The following is a 21,489-nucleotide window of genomic DNA, read 5'->3' as shown; positions in this document are numbered from 1 at the left end:
TGTCCGCTGGTGAAATTTGCCCGGCTGGTACAACGAGTGGTAAATCTGTCCCTTAAGACACCAGCTTCCAGATCAGCTTCGAAAAAAGTATTTTAATAAACATAGTACTATTTACTATGTAATCAAGTATGCTGTCTGAGAGGATCCCCATCCGTACAGACATCCGTTCAATCATATACCCGTGCGCAATGACCCCTGCCACTGATTGGATAGAGATAAGCTGTGATCGGCAACGATTGTCAGCACCATGTTTGGGGTTCATGGAATAACTCGACCCGGTGTAGAAGTTTAAAATGTCCTGGGATAGAATGTCCGGGAAACAATGGATTCTATTATGCGCTTTAATCTCCGAGCTATTGGCGGTCATGGCCTCTATAGAACCAGATAGCGGAATACAATAGGGCCGGACACTTTTTCCAGGGGGACATTTTCTTCTTTTACACCGGCCCCCTGAAACGGGTAACTTATTGCGTAGTTCCCCTTTTTTCCGCTCAGATGGCGCCAGCGTAGATCCTGTCAAAATCATCGATGAGCAAACTCACAAACGTCTACAGGGTGGCCCAGAAAGGTTTTCCCTTGTACAACCGCAACGGGCCTGTGTATTTTACCGTCGCTCTATAATATTTATATATATCTCTTATTTGAAAGGATATGTTGTCCAGAATTCCAATATACATGGCTAGGACCAGGTCGGTCATACTAGAAAAAGATATGAGACAATGTCACAACCTTCCAACAGCAGAGACAGTGCTATCTCAGTCTGTTGTCTTAGTGGTTGATTGCACTTGGACCATCATTCATTAGACATTGATCCAGGGGTCAGACTTCAGTTGGATTCGTATGAACAAAACCACAAGTAAAGACTATATATATGACACAAGCATCACTTTTAGAAAGTGGTGATGACTAAAGCTCGCAACCAGTATAGTAAGGCAGGCTCTCAGATTGAACCCACAAGAGTGGCGACGTCCAGACAGATCCCGCAGCACATGGAGATGATCCTTGGAGAATGAGATGAAATCTCTGCAGCTGTCATCGGGGCAAATTGAGGCAGCGGCACAAGACTGTTGTAAGGAGTCGGAGGAAGATCCTTGAGGACCTTTATGCACCAGAAGGAACCACCAGTAAGTGTCATCATACTTTATAATATATTCATACTTTTATTCATTTATAAATTAAAAATCATAAGATATGCCGCATCATGATCACAAACATAGAACAAAATTACTTTCTTCTGATATAGCCCACTCTTCACTGCCCCTACTGTGAAATCAGCCAGGACCAAAAGCCTGCTACCGAGACGATGGCACTTGACTCTGATCAGTTCTCTCCTTTCTAAAATGCACGTTTTTGTCAGCCGATCTTGTCGACGCTGAACTGTTAATGCGATCGTGATCAGGCGACTCTAAATGTCTCGGTTTGCTCTTAACACGCCCCTCATCATTTAAAAACTTCACCTTTAATTCCTCCTTGAAAGAGACCTTTGGTTGATTTGGCCTTGACCCCGGCGACATCCGGTGTCGGAATTCTAAACTAGCATTCTGCAAATCCTCATAACTATCTTCCCCAATAAGGGAATCTCGAAGCCTGTCGGACGTAACATCCTTATGACTTTTCTTTCCTGAATTCGGTCGTCCACTTTTCCCACCAGAGTTTACATCTCGGTAACGTTTTGATCTCAAACTGGCACTTGAGTCTGATAGGTCCTTTTTTGATGCCAAGAAATCCTTTTTAGTAGCAGCACTTTTTGGTGCAGCTTCCTCAAGATCGTCTGCATCAATATTAGCTAAATAGTGATCATATTTTTGATTAACTGATAAATTTTGATTGAATAAATCCGTGAACATGCCAGAAGGCATTCGACTGTTTGGAGTAACATTGGAGGTAGCACACATTGGGGAACTTTTCGATTGTTTTAAACTTGCAAGAATGTATTTGTTGTCTCGGAAACTTGGTCGTACATCAGTGAGGTCACCAGGCTTGTTCAATTTTGCAGCGCTACCTCTTGGGGTAGGAACAACTGGCTTGGGCAGGGTTCGTAGAGCAGTGATCATATCGCGCCATGTCGTGTCGTTCACTTTCGACATCAGGTCTCACAAGGAGATACTGAAAAGATAAGGAAACTGCAAGGTTAAGTGACTTGCCAAAGGATTCATGCTAACTGACGGGAGAAGGCCAGAGAGAGCTTTGGTTTGTGATTTTCTGTGCACATCAGGAGTTGGTTGCTCAATTAGCAGTTACGTTGGCATTAAGTCCTGACACTACTGTTGTAAATTAATCAGTTCAGCTGATGCTTGTATGTCTCTTGTGCCAATAGAGGAACTGACCCATGTAATTAACTTTATGACATGGCAACACACTTGACGCTAGATGACAAAAGTTGCAAGCTGCAATACTACAATTGCCATAAAAAAATGTGTCACAGCTGAGTGACAGTCACTTGGACCTCTTGTTAAAGCATTTCCTGAACCAAGTTCCTTTGTTTTGTATGAGCTGTTTTTCACATGTGCATGTATAATGTTCATAATAGATTCATAGAGCTCAATCAGGTAATCAAACATGCACCCTAATGATGGCCATTTATTGCCACTTGAAATATTAATCCACAAAGAGTGTAAACAAACAATACTGTTAATACCATTTAGAATTGGTTGTGGTGGTAAAAAAAGTTCAATTCTCATAAAGCGCTTTCAATGAACACGTCCTCCCTCAAAGGGCTTCCTCATCCCAGAGTCTTCCAAAGTGCTAACTTAACCTTTGAACTCTAATGGGAAAGAACTAAGTGTCACAGAATGTATTAACCCATGACCTTCAGCTGAAGCTCCGACCTGTGTCCAGGCTGTAATTTGCCTTAAAGGGAGACAAGCGAGCCAGGTAGATCAAAATCAAATACAACCAAACCTCTGGTGTATTGTGCATAAGTCACATGAAGACTACCAATTTGACCTGCTAGGTCCTGCTTATAGTCCCTCTAATGCTGCCACTGTTCCGCCTTCTACCATACCTACTAAACTAACTAACATGGTGAAATTGAGAAATTAACTTTTGATTAAGTTCCCGGGTTTATGTGCTCCAGTGTAATAAACCTGTCTAGAACTAAATTAGATTATATTGGTTCTCATACTTTTCATTATGTGACTGCAATTTGACAAGCTTGAAGGATATTGGAAATGGTTGATGAAAGATGTGTGACTGGTTGCGGTGGTGAGCGAGAAAGGTGGCTTCCTGCTGGCGCGGTGATATGAAAAAGATGCCAGGGAGGTTTGTTTCAGAGTGTCACTCAGGTGCTTGAGCCAGTTAACCAACCCTTCAAGCCTGGCATAACCATGCCAACAATGCTGTAAATGAAGAAAGGTACGGCCGCAAAAGAGGTATCTTTACTTGAAATTACTGTTACAGGGTTGTCAAAATGCTAAATCAAAGTATGCAAAAGTTGAATTTTCACAAAATTATGAAAAAAAGGCTACAAATATTTTGGAGTTGACAGTAGTTTAGTTGTCTCAATTCAAAATAACATTTTTTATGATAACAAAAAGAATTGGAAATAACAAGTGTTTGTGACAGTTCAGCTATAATGATAAATGCTGCAGTTAATTTATCATGCAAGAATGGAAAGCCCTTTTGTGTGCAATAGGATTTGAGGTAGTTTTGAAATGTTTGCCTGCAGCATCAACTGAACAAGACGATAATTTGTGTTCCCCTTGATATGCTTAAGTGAAGAATTATCGATAAGAACACACAATACAATAGAAATATATCCAATATGAGCATTATACAAAAACCAAAACAAACTGAATAGAAGAAAAAAATACCTACAGATTTCTACATCCAAAATATGATCAATACACACGTCGCTTATTATAAGTCTCTAATCCGACTAAATTCTCCAACAAGGCTAGACTAAGCACTGATATTGTCTTCGAAACATTTAATAGTCACGGCAATACCCACAATGCAATTGGATAGAGAATGTGGCAGTGATAATATTGTAGTAAGTTATTGACGGTTTTCGCACTGGGGTATTTGGCGAACTTTTGATGCATGGCGTGTGTCACGACAAACAGTACTACTTTAATACTCAGTACCTATCAAAATATGAAATGGCAAAATCAATACAACCTGCAGGGGGCAAATCATGTCAGATCTTGGTTGTGACCTTAAGCCCTGCAAACAAATGATTTTTGGTTGCGGTGGTGGTTGCAAGTGCAACAAGAATTAGGGAGGGACTCGAGATGTTGGGCAACCTCTATATTTTCTTGTGTTAAAGACCGAGGAGGTATGAGTCCCTTACTCTGCTGTGTAGATGGGGGTCATACAAAGTGTTTTTTAGCTCTGAGAGATGGCAAATTAAAGAACAGCGGAGGTTGGGGTTGACTCGTGGACATCAAGTTAGCCAAAATGAATAACTCAAAACTCAATATATTTGGGGTTACCACACATGCCATAAAACTACCCTAACTTGAATCATTCCACCAACACAAACAATAAACAACTGTGTGGATTGGTGTGAACATTATGTACAAATCATGCTAATCTAAAACGCCTGAAGTTATTGTCATTTCTACTAAAACAGATTAAACTTTTGAGGACCATTTATATGTTTCTTTTATGCCATTAAATATAAACAATTAGATTGAATTGGTACACTTTTTCAGTGTGTGGTCTTCCCTTGAACACATTATGGCTATGAAGTCAACAAACCATAAAGGCCCCAAGGCTTTAATCCTAAAATGTCAAAATAAGACATCGGAAGCAACAAATCTACTCTTTTTTCAAAGAACACTCAGTACTGTTTCATGTCTATCATGCAGTCAATGCCAGGTAAACATTACATTGTTTTTAAGTTGACAGCGTGGCACAACGTTGTCCCTCAAAGCTTCAAGATGGCTGACCATTGATACAAGATTAAAAGGAACCGGTGGATATGAGAAGATCCAACTTACCGAAAAAGAACCAGCTTTTTCATCTGGGAGGACGAAACAAGGCTATTTTCTGATTGGGTCATATCTTGTTGCCAAACTAACATAAGCTCGTCCGCTAGAGTCAAACCACATCTGAAAAGAAAAGTAATTTCATAAGCAACATGATGAGACAAGAAGGCAACACTGTGTGTAAATTACTTGATGCCATCTAAATAACCACTGTGAACTTGTGAGACCTTCCTCGGGTATAGTCATGTCACATGCCAATTAAGCCATCTTAGCTACGACTTCAAAGTGACTTGCTGTGAACAAAACTTGGTGTTCTTGTGATAAAGCTATGTGCCTTTCACATGGCAGTCCTGAGTTTATCAGTCCCTGTTTACTTATTGCTAACGACCCAGTTTAAAGGATGTGCAATGGATGGTGAAAGGGTAACAAAGAAGGAGACAGGGAAAGGGTAACAATCAAAAAGACAGCATACCCTCCCTCTGAAAAAGATGGCATAGATTAGAAGAAGGAAATGACAATGCATAACACATTTCCAAATTAATTTTCCAAATTCAATTCACGGAAACTTTTCAAAAAAGTTTCAAGGTCAAGTTTGTGCAGAGAAACAGAGAGAGAGAGAAAGAAGCCTTACCATAAGAAGAGAGAAACATTGGTTAGAAACTTGTCCAACAAGTAATCGAAAGCACTCCTATCAGATTTGACTAATAGTTGTACCGCCTAATACATGTACCGCCCTGAAACACTATATGAATATGAACTTACTATGCCTTCTTCAGACGAAAAAAATATGGACTTAACTTTAAACCTTTACTTTGATACTGGGTAATGAATTTAGTCAGCAGGGAGGCATATTTGTTGAGTAAGCCTTAGCCTGAGTTTAACACACTTGCAAAAAGTAAGGCAGGAATCATACTTCGGTATATTTGTCTTTTTTTTTGTTTTAAGTCGAGACACGTCCTTTCAAAGAAAACTTTATTGAACAAGATACCCAAAGACCCATCTTGAAAACAAAGATTTGGGCAACATTAGACTCTCAGTATGCACTCTCCCAAAAGTATAAGGTGAGAGGACTTTTTGTTCAGCTAACTAACCCCCAGAGGTTCAATTGAACAACTGATTACACAAAAACTGTCAATTATTTTTATAAAGATTTTGACGTTTGTCCCACAACAAGACCACATACTCTAGATACGCAAATCTAAGACCGGTTTCCAAATTTTAATTTGAGCCAGATATCTAAAATGGTTGACCGATAACCATTGAACTCATTCAATGAGGAAAGACAGTGTAATGTGATGGTGACAGCAAGTTGTCCAATGGTGCACAATAATAGTAATTATGAAACTGATATTGGAATCCAGTTTACGATTAAAGATTTACTTGATAGAAACATGTGGACCAATGTGATATGGACATACAGTACATAAGGTGAAAATACATACCAAAAAAATGTCCCCTGTCAAACCAGGATATGCCTATCCGTCAGACCCAAAGTGCTACACACGCTGTCTAGCAACGATATGGCAATGTAAAGTGCACCAAACTAGCTTTAACTGGCACAAAAATTGATATTTTTCACACCAATATCCACACTTTGTTCAAATTGTTCAACATTTTGTAAATAGCAAAGCTAATTTTCTTAACAATGCAGAACGAAGCCAGTGCAAATAACGTGTGAAAATTCTGTAATGGATCTAAAGTGATTTGTTCTAAGATCTAAGGCATTTGCTAAATGATCATTATAGAAGTCAAATAAGACATTTGGCAGGAACTATATTGGTTTGGTGGGGCCCTCTTGGGTTGAGAAGGGAAATGGTTGAGCAGAACAGTGGTGCCAACTCCTGTTCTTGTCAGAAACCAAGTATATCGGCTTGATGGAATTATACGTTAACATTTGGATAACACTCTTATTGACATCTGAAGATTAGTGACACCACTTCATTGGGATGGATTCGTAAGGCCGCGGATAGGACAGTTAAAGGAAGACTATAGGCAAGAGTTGAGTGGGTCAGATAAGGTAATACGAAGTTACCATTAGGTGTCTCTACTACCTCACAGCACTAGAATACTATATACTGTATATGAAAAACTTTAAGTTCATAAGCAGATTCAGTTCCCATTGTGTATATTTGTTACACATAGACCTAAAATTGGACACTCTGACTCCTGCCTATACACCGCCCTTAAATATTGGGTTCATTTACATGATATTTAAATGTTATCAAGGAGACAATTTCACATTACTGAAAGGAGAAGGAATATACAGTCCAAGGGTAAGGTACTCAAAAGTTAAAACAGACATACATAGAAAGTGCAACTGATGGCCAAAGGGTTATGTGCAACCTTGGACAAAATAACACTTGATAATTATTGCTGATGAATAAACTTAAACTGTTACGAATTTTGTTTTGATATTAGTAATGAATCTGGGATCCTTTGAACCCTGTCAATGAATAGCCTAGAGGTGATTCACTTTCAATATTCAAGAATAGGTTTTCTGCCGACCACTAGTCAAAGGTATAGAGATGCATTTTGCTGGGAAAAAGGAAATTTTGCCACTCAAAAATTGCCTTTTTTATACAAAGTCCAATCAAAAGTCGAACGCTGTTTATTTTCAGGTTGAATCTTTTACGGTTTTTCCAGTTCAGCAACTTTATATCATAGATTGACAGGATCAAGGAATATGACAGCAGGCAGTGCTAGGGAGGATCTTTAGAACAGGAACAGAGGGGCTGGAGGAGGCAGGGTTCAAAGGCTTATAAATGAATTATCATACTATATGACATATTTATTCCTACCAATAAAAGAAGAGACTAGCACCATGAACCGAAAAATGTGTTTCAATCGTTAAAATTTCAGCTGTGGTCGGCGGTGATGCATTTTGACCTCTCGGACCATTACTCCCTTTGCTAATTCTTGGGTCTTGCGCCATCTTTCCTCCTGTGGGGGAATTAGAGAGGTGTGAAAACAAGGTTAGGGGAAACAAAATTCAATTTAATGTGGGCGTGCGTGGTAAGAAGTAATAGAGAGGAAATTAATCACGGTCATCTGCAAACAATCGAATAAAATGTAATTCACAAAATGTTATACCAAACCAAACCTGCAAAACGGCAAGCAAAAATGTCATATCAACAAACAAAATCGCAAACGTCACTATGTCAATGTGCAGCAAACCACAATCAAAAACCAAACAAAGTGATAAATCTAACCCCGTTCACTATCGATGGCCCATTCTTCATGGTTTGAAACATACTGTAGTCCACGCTATTGGATCGGCTCACTTCTCCGTTCTCGACCAGAACAATTTCTGTGACCTCCTTTAGTTTCGCCTCCCGAACTTTCGCCGCGTTATCATCTTGGCGCGATTTTGACGTCCTTGTCGGTTGTAGGGCGTTCAATCCCATGAACTTTGGATAGTTTATATTCGGTGCTTGTTTGATTGCGAGCATCCCATCTTTTCCGCGGAGAATTTCCCGCCGTCGATGCCGCATCAAAATATTCTCCAATGCCCTGGTTTGCTTTTGTAACAAACTCAACCTCTCCTGGGCCTCCGGGACATTCTGTTTTTTAGATCGTCCACGAAAATTTTCATATCTCGGAGCCGACTGAGTTTCTCCATTGCCCTGAAGTTCAGCACCAACATTAATCTCTGTTGCAGTCTCCATAACTTCACCAGTTTCTGGTACTTCTGATAAAAACTTCAAAAACGTTGGCGTTTCTGAATTCCTTGAGCTTTGCCATTTTCTTCTTCCTTCTGGTGTTAAATTCTCACACAAGTGCTGTAGCCATGGAGATGGTTGACCTTGGCCCTTTAGACCTTGTTCAGCATCAAGGTCAACGTCATCAGCTTGACCTTGGGAGATTCCATCATTAATACTTGGCAAAACAGGCTTCCTGAGGTGGTCTTCTTCATTATTTAGACAAACTGTGGACATGTTTCCAAGCAGGCTTCCTGATTGGCTTATGACTGACTCCAAGTCCTCTTTAGTAGGCATGCTTTGACCCTGGTACACTCCAGGCAGGGGGACAATCACCTTTTTTTCCAAGCCAAACAAAAATGAACTGCATAAGTCAAGCGAAGCAAAGCAAATAACAGTGCATAGACGTAGCCTGGAGATCTGAGGGGAGGTTGCTTTGCCCGAGGGAGTGGCATTTTCAAAACAATAAGAGAATTTCCTGTTGAATTTTAAAGATGCCTTGCAAGGTCAAATTGAAAGATTTTCCCGAAATGTGGGCTGTTTGTACCCCCAACCTCAATCCCTATGCACACGCCTATGAAGTAGAATGAAAACATATCATTAAACTTTCATCCACCTCAAGAAAATGAAATGCCAACAAAAATGGTTTCATCTCTCTTTGGGATCTCTATGCCTTAAAAAAGAAATGATATCATTTTTTGCACCTTTTCATCCTGAGGTGATGCAATTAAAGGGCATTGCGAGAAATTCCTGCTCTTTGCTGTTACATGGAAATGTGATTGTCTTATGTCCTGACTAAACTACCATGCCATCTGCTAACAAGATATGGAACAACACTGATTTTGATTCCACAAAACTAGAAATGTTCTGCAACATCTCGACAAGACAGGCACATTTACAATTCGATAACTTTTTTCTAGAAGGTTCATAAACTAAGGAAAGACTTGTATGCTAATTTTGTACAAGAATTTTAGGTCAGCACCTGAGAAGGAATTTCTCTAACTAAAAAGCAAAGCTTGGATGATTACGATAAGACTTACAACCTCGGGGTGTAATCTGTGAGCCCTGGAACTGACATTGCCCCAGGGTGCACTGGCTGCCCTCTGGTGGAAAGAAGTGGAAGTATCAGCATCGCTATTAAAAAATATACAATATGCTCTCCAGCAGCCTGGTGGACATCCAGGGTCAGTCCCATGCTCCTCTCCTTGCACATGTTCTTGTTGATAAGTGAAGACCCTGAAGCTCAGGATGCATGGGAAAATGCTAGTAGGCCTATATTTCAGAGTTGCTGTGAAGAGGGCATTGCAGTATGCATCCGAAACTGTACACAAACAGAATATGTGTATTCAAAACAATAATAAAAACAAACAGCTTAAGACAGCCACACAGGACTGGACAGTTACTGACTACAGTTACAGATAAGAGGATATAATGTTCATGCTTTTAAGAAGATCTATCCTATAGATGGAAAGAATTTACTGTTCTAATCAGATGCATAAATAATCACCTGGTCCTGTTTTGACGCCATCTGGGTTAAAGCTTCCAAAGTTTTAATGTTTGATGTGTGGAGTAAAATGTCGCTCTGGCTTCGACCAGTAATATTTCTGAAAAGAGAAAAAGGCAAGATTTTATGCAAATTATTGTTCTCCAGGACACATAGGCATAGTATCAATGCATCAGTTCAAAAAATGTTGAAGTAAGTTTTGTTGATCACTTTCTCATTCATAGTGTTTCAAAGAAAACAATTGGGGCTAAAGAACTAACACGAGGACTCAAGTGTAAAATGAGTTCAAGAAATTTATGAGCAGTGGGAGTGCAAGCAATTAGCTCAAGCTCACACACAGTGACGCTATCTCCAATTGGTGTAGTGAACCAAAAGTTAAAGGGGAAACTTGATAAACCTGAAACCGTTTTTCTGTCTGCCATCAAATTGTGATCACTTAAACCGGACATTGATCAGCATGTATTTTCTGTACTCTTGGGCCCACTATAATCTGAATTCTAATCTTTTTTGCCTATACCACTCTCTGTTAAATCGATCTTTCTAATAATCCCACAACAGTTATTTGTACACATTGCGTTTCATTGTGTATATTATTCCAGCATTAAAACACTTTGTTGCTGAAATTCTGAACATGTTTATGATCAAAGGATATATTTGGATAATGTATAAAATTCATATCAAGAAATGTAGGCTGAATTCAAACGTGTAATAAAGTACATTTCTGCATAGAAAAAGTACAGGTCTTTTGACAGAGTTCGAGTGAAATAAACTTGAAAATAAAGCTTCTTAGTTGCTTGGTTAGGGGTTCAATAAAACATATCTTTGCAAAGCAGCTCAGAGGAAAACCTATACCAACTAATACTTTTCAGAGTAAACTCGAGAGGAGACACTTTTTGTGTGGTTTTGCTTGAAAGGGGGAAAACCTGTTTTTGTTGCTGGATCACTAACAACCATAAACTTTAGAATAGACACAATTAGCTATAGATTTCCGCCTACTATCAATGTGGTCTGACCTTCACAATGATATAATTAGCAAGTTGCGTGTATAGTTTCTAAATCAATGCAATTTTAAATCACTAAGCAACCACCCGGTGTTTAGCTTGTATCAATATTAGGTTCAAATAGATTATTTATGTGACAGCAACTCATCAATACATTGCTGTTATCACATGATATGGCTTGCCTCAGGATCGTAATTAAAAACATGTTATCACCTGGCATGGGTTGCCTCAAGATCTGCCTTAAAGCTGAACTGCACATAAATGATAAATGCACAACTTCAGAATATCAATACAAACATGAACATATCAAGCCAATAGTTCAGAGCTGAAATCAATATTGACCTCTCACTTATACACCACAATAGAAAATAATGAGCACAAAATTCACTGACAGTTTGTCCATAAAATAAGTTTACACAAACTTGAAAAGGGTGTCCGTCAACAATTGGGGGAAAATTTCAACTGTCCATAATCTAAATGAACTTGTACTAAACTTTACTTAGGGATAGTAATACAAATATTAGCACAACAGGATATAATGAGATATGCTTTTCCACATACAATTAGTTGAGTCCAGTTTGAAGAATGCATGTGTCTGTGTACTGTCAGTGTGGATGTTGATAAGATCACATTGCAAATGAAGTCATCACACTTATGGACATATCATGACTATAGCCGCACTTACACCACCTGAAAATGGACCACCAATCTTGGTTCGGGAACCAATGCCGCACCATCGAAAATCCACCAAGCGCTTACACCAGCGCTGCAGCTAGTTATAAAATCCGGCTACAGATGGCGCGCAAACAATAAATTGCATGCGCAGAAAGCGCCATTTCGAAAGCGCCGCCTGGAGCCGAACCATCTAACTAGCTAATTGCCGATCCATTTGCGCGTACACCACGACAAAGCCGAGCTTTTAACAAGCCGGGCGAATTTGGACCATCAAGCTTGGTGGGACAAATTCGCTCGGCAATTTGTATCGGCAATGGATTGCCGAACCAATTTGTCGCGGCAATGTGGTGGTGTAAGTGCAATTGGTCCACCAATATTTCGTGGTGTAAGCGCAGCTTATAGCTCAAAATAGGTTTGCATCCATGTGGGGGCCGAGTACTGATAAGTGCTAAATGATATAAAGTCTTCCCTTTCACTCTCACATTATAATTATCAATTCAGATCATGTCAATGGGGTTACCCCTAGTGCCTTCATACTTTCTTTATCGCTTTATATCTTTGGACAAGATAAAACAACTTAATGTCTTTTATATTACCAGTACATTTGGGGCAACTATTATGACCGTGATAAAAGCTGGTGTGGGACAGGTGGCTAATAATGTTCCTCTGGTTCTATCTGGGCACAAGATGTGGTGACAGAGAAAAACCATGACCAACAAATTTTTCATTGCCCCCACCTTTGCCAACCTCTGTCATAATGATTTAGTTTAAGCCTTTTTATAATCTTTTATTTAATGATTTAGTTTTTAAATCTTTTTTGACATAATCTTTCCAAATTGGCAAAAGTTTGATCAGTCATGACCATGGGGATTTTGAGCTCAACCAATTATTGACATCTAATTAGCTCTGCAAACCGTCAAAATAAGTCATTGGTTTTGAAAAGAACCTGCATATTTTAAAAGGTCTACTCCCGATTTATGGATCTATTCATTAAATTATTTTCAACCCTTTCTGAAAATTAAAAAAAAGAAACTGAAAAATAATATACATTGCATATTTCAAACTTTTAAGAATAAAAAAGTTGTGAATGATAATTACTGAAGTTATAAACTTACAATGCAATCTGAGATCCTGTCATACTGGCAGCTGGATTTTTCTGGAATGCTTTATTTCCACGGAAATCTCCAGAAGTCGGCTTTTGTTTGGTGGCACCCGATATGAACGAGATTTTTGTCGGTGATAAATTGACTGTCCGTGATGATCGACTACTAAAGGACTCTTTGGCGGAATTTTCACGACTTCGGTTCCGAGTAGCAGAACCTTCTGTCGTCAATTCTGTATTTTCTAATTCACCGTTTATCATTCCTTGACCAGAAGTTGCCGGCAATGATCCTGGTAAAGTTGTACTGGCAGCAGACTTAGGGGGCGCTAGTTTATATTTACTGTTATATGGGTTATAGCCTAACTGGAAAATGCTCGACAAGGAAGCATCATTTGACGCCATTCCGTAAAGTTTATCTATCGTTGACTGATGCTGGGCCTGGGGAAGTAGCGCCTCCTTTTGTAATCTCTCGGACACAGATCGGAGGGTTTCGGCCGTCCCCATTTCCTCACCCCTCGACTGTTCACTCGAACCTTTATTCAGTCTCTTATACATCATTTTGTTATCTCTAATTTGCATATGATCCCATACATATGGCTGAACAGAATAAGTGTGTGCATGTTCCCGCCGATAATGATCGATATAATGTTCCCATTCGTCGAAATGCTTGAAAAAATATTCCTTTGGTTTTTCTTTTTTGACATACCCCAGGCCCATCGTCAAATCTCGAGATAATCCCAAGTTGGAATTTTCACGTTTTGAGTTCGTAGGTGGCGGATCAGCTGCTAATCTCCGATAGGAAACGCTTGGATCGGGTATCCAACCAACGACATCTTGACTTCCAGAGCACCCGTTCTTGCCCTTCAATTTATGAATAGCCTCATACATCGGTTGCGGAGACCCCTCTTCGGAGGCCTCCAGTAGATTTTCGAGTAATTCTCTTGTGGCCTTCTCAGCATTGTCACCAACATTGTCAATTTCTTCTTCATCAGTCTCTGGTGGTGATGACATGTCCAATTTTTCCACCATACTCATTCAGGGCGTTGTAAATATGAAAACAAATCGGCTATATCACAAACATATCAACTCCATGCTTTGAACAGCCCACTAGGCCTAAGGTACAACTAACTAGGCCCCACTACCTGTCTACAATGTATAACTTTGACAGCTGTCAAACTCGACTGAGTTTAAAGTACACCAGTGGCTCTTCCAGTGTCTAAACTCACCCCCTTGGAAGGGCAACACTCCCAGGAGATGTTTCGGTTTACCCAGCCAAATTTATCTATTCCGGCGTCTAAGACTGTAGGAGATTACTCCTCTGTTACCCAAAAATATATTTTGCTACCAAATTTTGCATTTATTTCCTGATTCATTTTGTTTTCTGCTGTTTTGTTTCAGTTTTGTGAACCCGTTTCATGGAAAATAGCAGACGAAAATGAAAGCTAATTGCCAATTAAATTTGTCGCAAAATTTACTCAGAAAAAAGCAAGTTTGAATTCTTTTAAACCGTCATAAGTTGTAAGAATGTTTTAAAAAACTGTGTTATGCATCGATTTTGAGATTTATAAAGAAATAAGTGGAGAAATTGATTGTTTTATTTACGATAGTTACCAAGAACTAAATACGCATGCCCAAACAGTGTTTCAAGATGGCTTCCTAGTGAGGACAAAACAGATCAAAACACTGCAAAAGTTGCCAAAATCTTCCAAACCATACATCTAATTTCACTGCAATAACGCTAATCAGTAAGAACAATAATCAGGGTAACTGAAAAACATAACTTTTGTAACAGTTATTGTTTGTATTCTGAAATATTTTCGTAGGAAAAGAAAAGTTCAGAGTTTTGCATGCATCTGACCTGTCGACTCATCTGACAATGACATCTGCAGTGCATGGAATGGATTGGATATGGAATGGACAGCCACAAGTGACATGACATGTGACGTTACCCGTGTTTGTTTGTTCCAAAATCTAGGCCTACTCATACAGTCATTGTTGATCAACAACAGCCTTGTTACGATGTGGGTGCCGATAGATCACTGGTATGGTATTGGTAAATGGTATAGCACTGACCATGGGCGTGGTGGTTCCACACAAAATGGGCATTTCTCTTTGTTTGCTGCTAATAGTTTGGTGGCTATGGATTGGCGGATGGACAGTACATGGCTTGATGCAGTAGGGCCTACATGGTCAATGCATTGTGTGTTGCTTGTAGCCAAATTTTGGGTTGTTGACATGTTGTGCACACAATAAGTTCATCCTTCTTAATTCTCAGTTTCTTAATTTCAGGGCATGGAGTTAATAGGCTCTGAAGAAACAGACACACCAAGAACTGCTGCCAAAAAGAAAAAGTCTGCCTTGTCAAGATTTGCTGCCCGAAAGAAGAAGGGTTCCGATGGAGAGAGCGATTATGGGTCAAAAGGTTCTTTAGGTTTAGTAGGCGATGATGAGTCCACTAGAGGCTCAAATATTGACTTTGGAGTGAGGCCTAGTCCGTCTCCTCGATTCACTAGCTCATCGCGGTATGGGGAGGATCAAACTGATGCTGATTTTGGAGGCATGAAAACAGGAACAGTCGGTTATCAGCCAAAAGTCGGCATTTCACCAAGACTTGACAATCCTTTGCAGTATCAAGATGTTGACATGCTGAAGGCTGGTGCTGATGTGACAGACTCTGGGTACACCAGAAACTATGATAGGTCTGGCATTACTCCATTAGAATATTCTTCAAATACCAACAATACTGGTCCAATTCCAAACCAACGATCAGTACGAACTCCTTCAGAAAATACACTTGAGAGATTTCAGTCATTAAACGTAGAGGCAGGTTCCTCATTCGATGCAAGTTATAAGGGTGAAAAACGAAACCGCGATCAAAATTCATCAACTGAAGAAGTTGATCCTGAGACTGGGCATTCACGGAAGCTTACAGCAGGAGATGCTATTGGTGAAAGCCATTCAGATGACTACAGGAGCAGACCATCACCGAGACATCCATCACCATCACCAAATAATGGTGGTTTTGATTACGGTGCAGCAGCAGTGAGTGCTTCTGCTGCTGCTGCTGAGGAAATGGAAGTTGAAAATGATAGTGATGACTCTGGAAATGTAGACTTTGGTGATACAAATAATGAAATTTTAGGTATGTTAGAAAAACATGAAGAAGCTGAAAAGGCTGGTACACCGGATCCTTTTGCCGCATATATGACAAAAAATACTAACGAATTGAATGAGGAGGACCCAGAGACACAAGAAATCCATGATCATTATCGACATTTGTTGACGAGTACACCTACTAATGAGCGGAGAGTGGACCAGGTGGCGCGACAGTCTGACAGAGCTGGCCCGTCCCCCTTGGCCTCTGAACGTCCATTCAACCCGCAAGGGCGTCCATACACGCCACAACGCCCGTCCAATTTGTCCATGACTGCTACAAGTTCTTTCGGGAGTGATACTTTTGATACCACGTTTTCTAAGACTTCACGGATGCAGCGTGCATTGTCTCAGACAGGTTCCGCTGGTCAGGCTCTTGATTCTATGTCACAAAGATCCTACTCGACTACCTGCTCACTTGCACCGATATCTACAAAGACGGCTAGAGAAAGGTGAGTATTTCGAGGTTGGTTGGTTTTGATACCTAAAGTATTCAGAATCTAGGGATAAAGCACAAGAAGGTTTGAAGTTTGAGACTTCGTGAAAATCCCTTGAAATTTTTGTCTGTAAAGACGGAGATTCTCAGAATTTAGTTCGAAAAAGTAAGCTACAGTCAACTCTCGAAGACAATCAGAGCTTACAAGCCTGAGCAGTTTGTAGAATGGAAAGGTGATCTACTGTTCTCCATTTGTTCTTGAGCTTTCTTCTTCTATTCACCTTGTAGGAGCTTCCTAGTTGGTAGCATCAACTCAAACTCGATGCTTGGTAATGAGGAACTGATGAGGTGTTTTCCAGACAAGAAGATGAAAGTTTATGTGGCAACATGGAATGTTGCTGAGAAAGATCCGAAGGTTCGTATTAGGAAGTCTCAGATACCAGATAATTACCCTGCAAATGAGTGATTTAAATCGCCACTCTCTGCAATCATGGTCACATCCCACTTTTATCTTCTTTCTGTCAGTATTTGAGATTAGTGTGCATGTTGATTTGGCAAACACTCACAGCATATCCAGCCCTTCTGCAATCTTTCCGAGTACCCTTTGGCATCTTGATCAGAATGCTGAAGCCAACCAATCTCTCAGCTTCTCATTATAACTGAAACATTTGCCAAATCCGACCTAGTTCTGACATTTCAAGTGTATGCTGATCTTTCAAATCTGTTGAAATATGTCCTTGCTTTGCACCCCTTAGTCATGGATATCGTGATTTATCCCACAATGGTTTCTCTTCAAGGATTTGCCAAAATCACTCAACGACTTCCTGCTACCAGAGACAGTTGATTTCATGCCTGACCTGTGTGTGATTGGCTCTCAAGAGTCTTGCCCCGACCGACGAGAGTGGGAGATCAGGCTACAGGAGACACTCGGTCCATCACATGTCCTGTTCCATTCAGCTTCTCATGGCTCTCTCACATTGGCTGTGTTCATTCGTAGAGATCTCATTTGGTTTTGCTCTGGTAAGTGTATGTTCCTGTTGATTGTGCATACCTCCAATGATATCACTAGGGAATGGCTTGCTCACCATTCAAACAATGTTGCTAGTCAAATGGATTGCAAAGGGCATAGCAGAAATCGATAAACTACGGATGCATGTTAATCATACTTCGTGACTTTCTATTGGAATGAAGGTGAATGTTTAGTTTATTGAACATGAAGTTAAGAAGTATCCTAACTGTTAATGTTACATCTATTTTTTTCAGTGCCCGAAGACGATCACTTATCGACTCGTACCGCAGTCCGTACCAAGGGTAGTGTTGGTATCAGCTTCACAGTATTTGGGACTTCTTTCCTATTCATCAATTCTCATTTTAAATGTGAGTGTATTTCAAATTGGTGCCATGTCAAGATCATCATTTATACTGTTGGAGAAATTTAGCTTGGTTAATGTTTGGCTCACTTATGCATGTAAATGAATCAGCCCAGAGTTGCAATGACTTCCCTGTTAGTGTTCCATTCTGTACATAAACGCGAATACCTCCCTTGTGCAGTTTGTGGCTGACCTCTTACAAGCTAACTAATCTTGCTAATAACACTTTCTTCCTTACTTAGCAAAGTACGGCGAAAATGTTTGGAAGTATTTTTGCTTTCCTGTCTGAACTCGTAGTTGTAGACCCTTAGTTGTCTGTTATAACATGCTAACCTACACGTAGCTTGACCAGGCTCTCATTACTTCATTTAAACAGCAGATGATGGCAAGCTAGCCATGAGGTTGGAAGATTACAGCAAGACGATCGCAGGGCTCAAATTACCAAAGCCTGATGTTGATTGGCATGGGACTAAAGGTTAGTCACAACGTGTTTTCTATCTCTCTACATTTTTCACTGGTATAACTACTACAATGTTTGAACGAGGTTTAGAAAGAGTTATTGTTGGCCATGTCAATTTTCTATGTGAATTAAAAAGAGTCACCGAGTTCCTGTACTTACCAAGAGTCGCCCATCACATGAGTATACCAGGACTGACAAGGAATTGAACCTGGGACCTAGTTGACAAGCGCTGATCTTTCTGCTGTGTTACTCGGACAGCCCATCAACAAATAGCTGAGAGCAAATAGCCATAAGTTAATCAAACCGATACGTGTTCTTTCAGCTGATGATGTGACAGCACGCTTTGATGCCGTCTTCTGGAACGGTGATATGAACTTCCGCATCGAGAGAGACCGCCACATTGTGGACAATGTGATGGATGCGATCAAGGCTAAGCGACACCCGAATTATGAAGATTTGCTCGTTGGTGATGAGTTACTGAAGGCAAGAAATGAAGGTACATGCAGGCTACTTTTTCTTGGAAGATATGTTCAATGATTAGGAAAACAGGGCCCACCTCAAAATGCAAAACGGCTAAACGGTCTGTGCAAGTAAGAGCCACTGTACCATAGACCATTATCAGTTCAATGCTTTGAGGTGACCAATTTCAATTATTTGTGCCTTTTAGTATATTGTTGTTTTCTTTACAGGAAAAGCATTTGCCAAGTTTCTGGAGGGTCGTATCAATTTCGCACCAACATATAAATTTGACATCGGTACAGATGATTATGACACATCACCTACTCTTAGGATACCATCTTATACTGTAAGTTTCTTATAATAGCCCTTTTTTCAAAAGATTGTTTGCCAAGAGTGAGTCCACTTATGACACCATCTTGGAAAATAATGTGTTCTTCATTCATTTTCAGGATCGTATTCTGTTCCGCTCCAGAAAGAAGCATGGTATTGTTTGCCATCACTACGACACTGTGGATACCATCAAGACTTCTGATCATCGGCCAGTTTATGGTCTCTATGAGGTCGATGTTAGACCTGGACGTGACAAGTAAGTCTAGTGTGACTAGCTTAACTCATTCTGCTCCTCAGCAAGCATTCGGGTGCTTCAGTCTCTCCTTAACCACTCACACCCGCATGCCCGGGCAGTGAACAAATTGGGTTGGGGTCAGTGAAGTCACCTTATGGTGTCATGGCTACCATCCAAAACAGCAAAAATCTGAGTATCAATTCCTAAATTTGAGAAGTTTTTTCACTGGTTGATAACTTCAGGGTATATTCAGTAATCCTTTTCATTATTGATTATTGAATAGTTGATTCTAATTTCCAATATTTGCGCGGTACTCTTATTGGTTATGTCTAATTTTAACCTACTTATCTTTCAGTATCCCTTTGGCAGCTGGGAACTTCAATCGTGATGTGTATTTAGAAGCCAACAACCGACGTGCCCAACATTTAGAAACCGATCCAGTGCCTCTCCCGAAATCACAGAAAGCAAGTGGTGTATGCAACATTCAATAGGAATCGTATTGCAGAGTTTCTGTTGCAATAGGGTATTGCAATCCCAATAGGTAGCACTGATTTTCACTATACGATTCGTATCATGTCCAAATTTAAAGTGACGTCACATCTTCATCACAAAAATGCAATGCCTAGTGACAGTCAGTGCCACGTAACGTGGTCACAGTTCTGCTGGTATCCTCTTAGTCTTATCATCATTTGTTAGAAAACCTTCCAAAATATTCCCTCCAAAACTACTCAAGGACTTTAATCTCCCCCTAATCATACCTAATGATATCTTGACACACCCAACTATAGCAGTGACAAAACAAGCCTTTTTCAACAAAACATATAATTCCGTCCCCTTTCTGGTTGGGCCCTGTTTTGCCCGTGCCCATTTGATAATTAAACATCAACATTATATATTTGTATAAAGCTGCAAATCCCCCAGGTAATGAATTCAGGAATCAAATGCACTTAATTATTTTCTTGACTAACTGAGCTTTACCTGAAATATTAAGATTGTGACAACTCATGAAATTATTTCCGCCTGCCTTTGTTTAGGATTAATGAACAGTGTTAGAAGTAGATGAAATGCTGATACGCACATTAACTAGTCAAACTATGTGCAATATAATAATAAGCAGGTTAACCTGTGTGTGAATGGCATATTCTGAAAATATAAACACCATGTTTTGCCAAAATGTTTATTGTCATTTGACCTGCAACCAATTAAATATATTTGGCCTTATTCTAGAGTTGAAGCATCTTTGTCGTCTTCAGCGATGGAAGAAATTCAGCATATACTTTAATTTCGTGTTTTGGTGTAGTTTAGGTATAAGCTTTTCACTGTTTCACCTGAGAAAATTTATCATTTGTGTTGAGAGCTTGACATAGTCAGTGAAACCGTGTTTGAAAACAGTCATGTCTACTTCATATCATGTCTGAATATGTGAAATTTGTACACAACATTGTTGTACTTGGACTTTGATAATTATGATGTATTGATTCTGCTACTTAAGTTCTCCTCTGTAGTTTATTATGAGATTGTAGATATTGAACATGCTGAGTTGTTTATGTCAGATTTTTGCTAAATAAGGCATGCTGTGATAAATATTTTATATAAAAATAAACCAAGTCATCTCTTTCTAAACATTTTCGTCTCATTCTATCACCACGTCCGCTACCAGGGAACTGAATTCTCGCTGCACAATGTATTGCAAAAACTACAATTGCTGTGCCCATGAGGTCGTTGTGACCCCAGGTTGTGACATTGACAAGACAAAATGGAGGCAGGGATGGAGGTCGTACTGACCAGGCTGCTGTTTGTTCGTTCAGATAAAACTTTCAATTAAGACATTGATCACCAGCTACATTGTCTCTGGCAGCAAGATTCAGACATGTCACAACCAAGACTTGGTGTGAATGAAGACAGGACGAAAAATTACCTCCGTACGGTGCTGTCATCTGTGGACAGGTATTCAAACTACAATCCTTTTAATAAATAGTTGAAAAAGATGCGTTTAGCCTTTAAATATATATTCAGTTCCCACTCATCTTTCGTTATATCCTTTTGGCTATTTGGAAATCAAAATTCCCGCCTATTGGCAAATTGCTTTCATCCAGACCATTTTCTGATTGACGTCAATATGCTCCGAGTCGAAA

General features: G+C 39.8%; 2 protein-coding genes across 7 annotated transcripts; one reads left to right on the top strand and one right to left on the bottom strand.

Annotated features, from left to right (window-relative positions):
- Nucleotides 1–1,137: 1,137 nt before the first annotated feature.
- On the bottom strand, nucleotides 1,138–14,082 carry LOC135501682 (uncharacterized). 4 transcript variants are annotated; one of them, XR_010449625.1, is made up of 5 exons: nucleotides 12,925–14,082; nucleotides 10,137–10,233; nucleotides 7,730–7,871; nucleotides 4,944–5,054; nucleotides 1,138–2,106 (listed from the first exon to the last, which is right to left on the bottom strand). XR_010449625.1 is itself a non-coding variant. In XM_064793919.1 (5 exons), the coding sequence occupies exons 1-4, from the start codon at nucleotides 13,944–13,946 to the stop codon at nucleotides 4,986–4,988; spliced, it is 1,263 nt and encodes a 420-aa protein (XP_064649989.1). In that variant the 5' UTR covers nucleotides 13,947–14,082; the 3' UTR covers nucleotides 1,138–2,106; nucleotides 4,944–4,985. The 4 variants fall into 4 exon arrangements, 3 of the variants coding, with proteins under 3 accessions (XP_064649989.1, XP_064649990.1, XP_064649991.1); XM_064793919.1 differs by lacking the exon at nucleotides 7,730–7,871 and adding an exon at nucleotides 9,658–9,732; XM_064793920.1 differs by lacking the exon at nucleotides 7,730–7,871 and adding an exon at nucleotides 9,673–9,732.
- A 474-nt stretch (nucleotides 14,083–14,556) lies between these two features.
- Nucleotides 14,557–20,967, top strand: LOC135501617 (phosphatidylinositol polyphosphate 5-phosphatase type IV-like). 3 transcript variants are annotated; one of them, XM_064793822.1, is made up of 10 exons: nucleotides 14,557–14,656; nucleotides 15,201–16,516; nucleotides 16,789–16,915; nucleotides 17,298–17,520; nucleotides 17,764–17,877; nucleotides 18,250–18,345; nucleotides 18,653–18,826; nucleotides 19,020–19,135; nucleotides 19,239–19,375; nucleotides 19,710–20,967. In XM_064793822.1, exons 2-10 carry the CDS (start codon nucleotides 15,204–15,206, stop codon nucleotides 19,843–19,845), a joined length of 2,436 nt encoding a protein of 811 aa, XP_064649892.1. In that variant the 5' UTR covers nucleotides 14,557–14,656; nucleotides 15,201–15,203; the 3' UTR covers nucleotides 19,846–20,967. The 3 variants fall into 3 exon arrangements, with proteins under 3 accessions (XP_064649892.1, XP_064649890.1, XP_064649891.1); XM_064793820.1 differs by having other exon boundaries at nucleotides 18,247–18,345; XM_064793821.1 differs by having other exon boundaries at nucleotides 14,563–14,674; nucleotides 18,247–18,345.
- Nucleotides 20,968–21,489: the final 522 nt, after the last annotated feature.

The sequence above is a fragment of the Lineus longissimus genome, chromosome 17 (assembly GCF_910592395.1).
Source record: "Lineus longissimus chromosome 17, tnLinLong1.2, whole genome shotgun sequence".
NCBI lineage: Eukaryota > Metazoa > Nemertea > Pilidiophora > Heteronemertea > Lineidae > Lineus > Lineus longissimus.
The sequence above is the reverse complement of the archived record's forward strand: the minus strand, read 5'-3'. Positions and strand labels throughout refer to the sequence as shown.

Excerpts from the sequence above, each read along its gene's own strand:
- LOC135501682 (XM_064793919.1), bottom strand. The coding sequence starts at position 13,946 with ATGAGTATGGTGGAAAAATTGGACATGTCATCACCACCAGAGACTGAT. Across the intron at positions 10,234-12,924 it reads ACAGGATCTCAGATTGCATT|AAATATTACTGGTCGAAGCC; the intron begins GTAAGTTTATAA and ends TTCTCTTTTCAG. Across the intron at positions 5,055-9,657 it reads CCGAGGTTGTAAGTCTTATC|ATGTGGTTTGACTCTAGCGG; the intron begins GTAATCATCCAA and ends TTTTCTTTTCAG.
- LOC135501617 (XM_064793820.1), top strand. The coding sequence starts at position 15,204 with ATGGAGTTAATAGGCTCTGAAGAAACAGACACACCAAGAACTGCTGCC. Across the intron at positions 17,521-17,763 it reads TCTCATTTGGTTTTGCTCTG|TGCCCGAAGACGATCACTTA; the intron begins GTAAGTGTATGT and ends TATTTTTTTCAG. Across the intron at positions 19,136-19,238 it reads TTAGGATACCATCTTATACT|GATCGTATTCTGTTCCGCTC; the intron begins GTAAGTTTCTTA and ends ATTCATTTTCAG.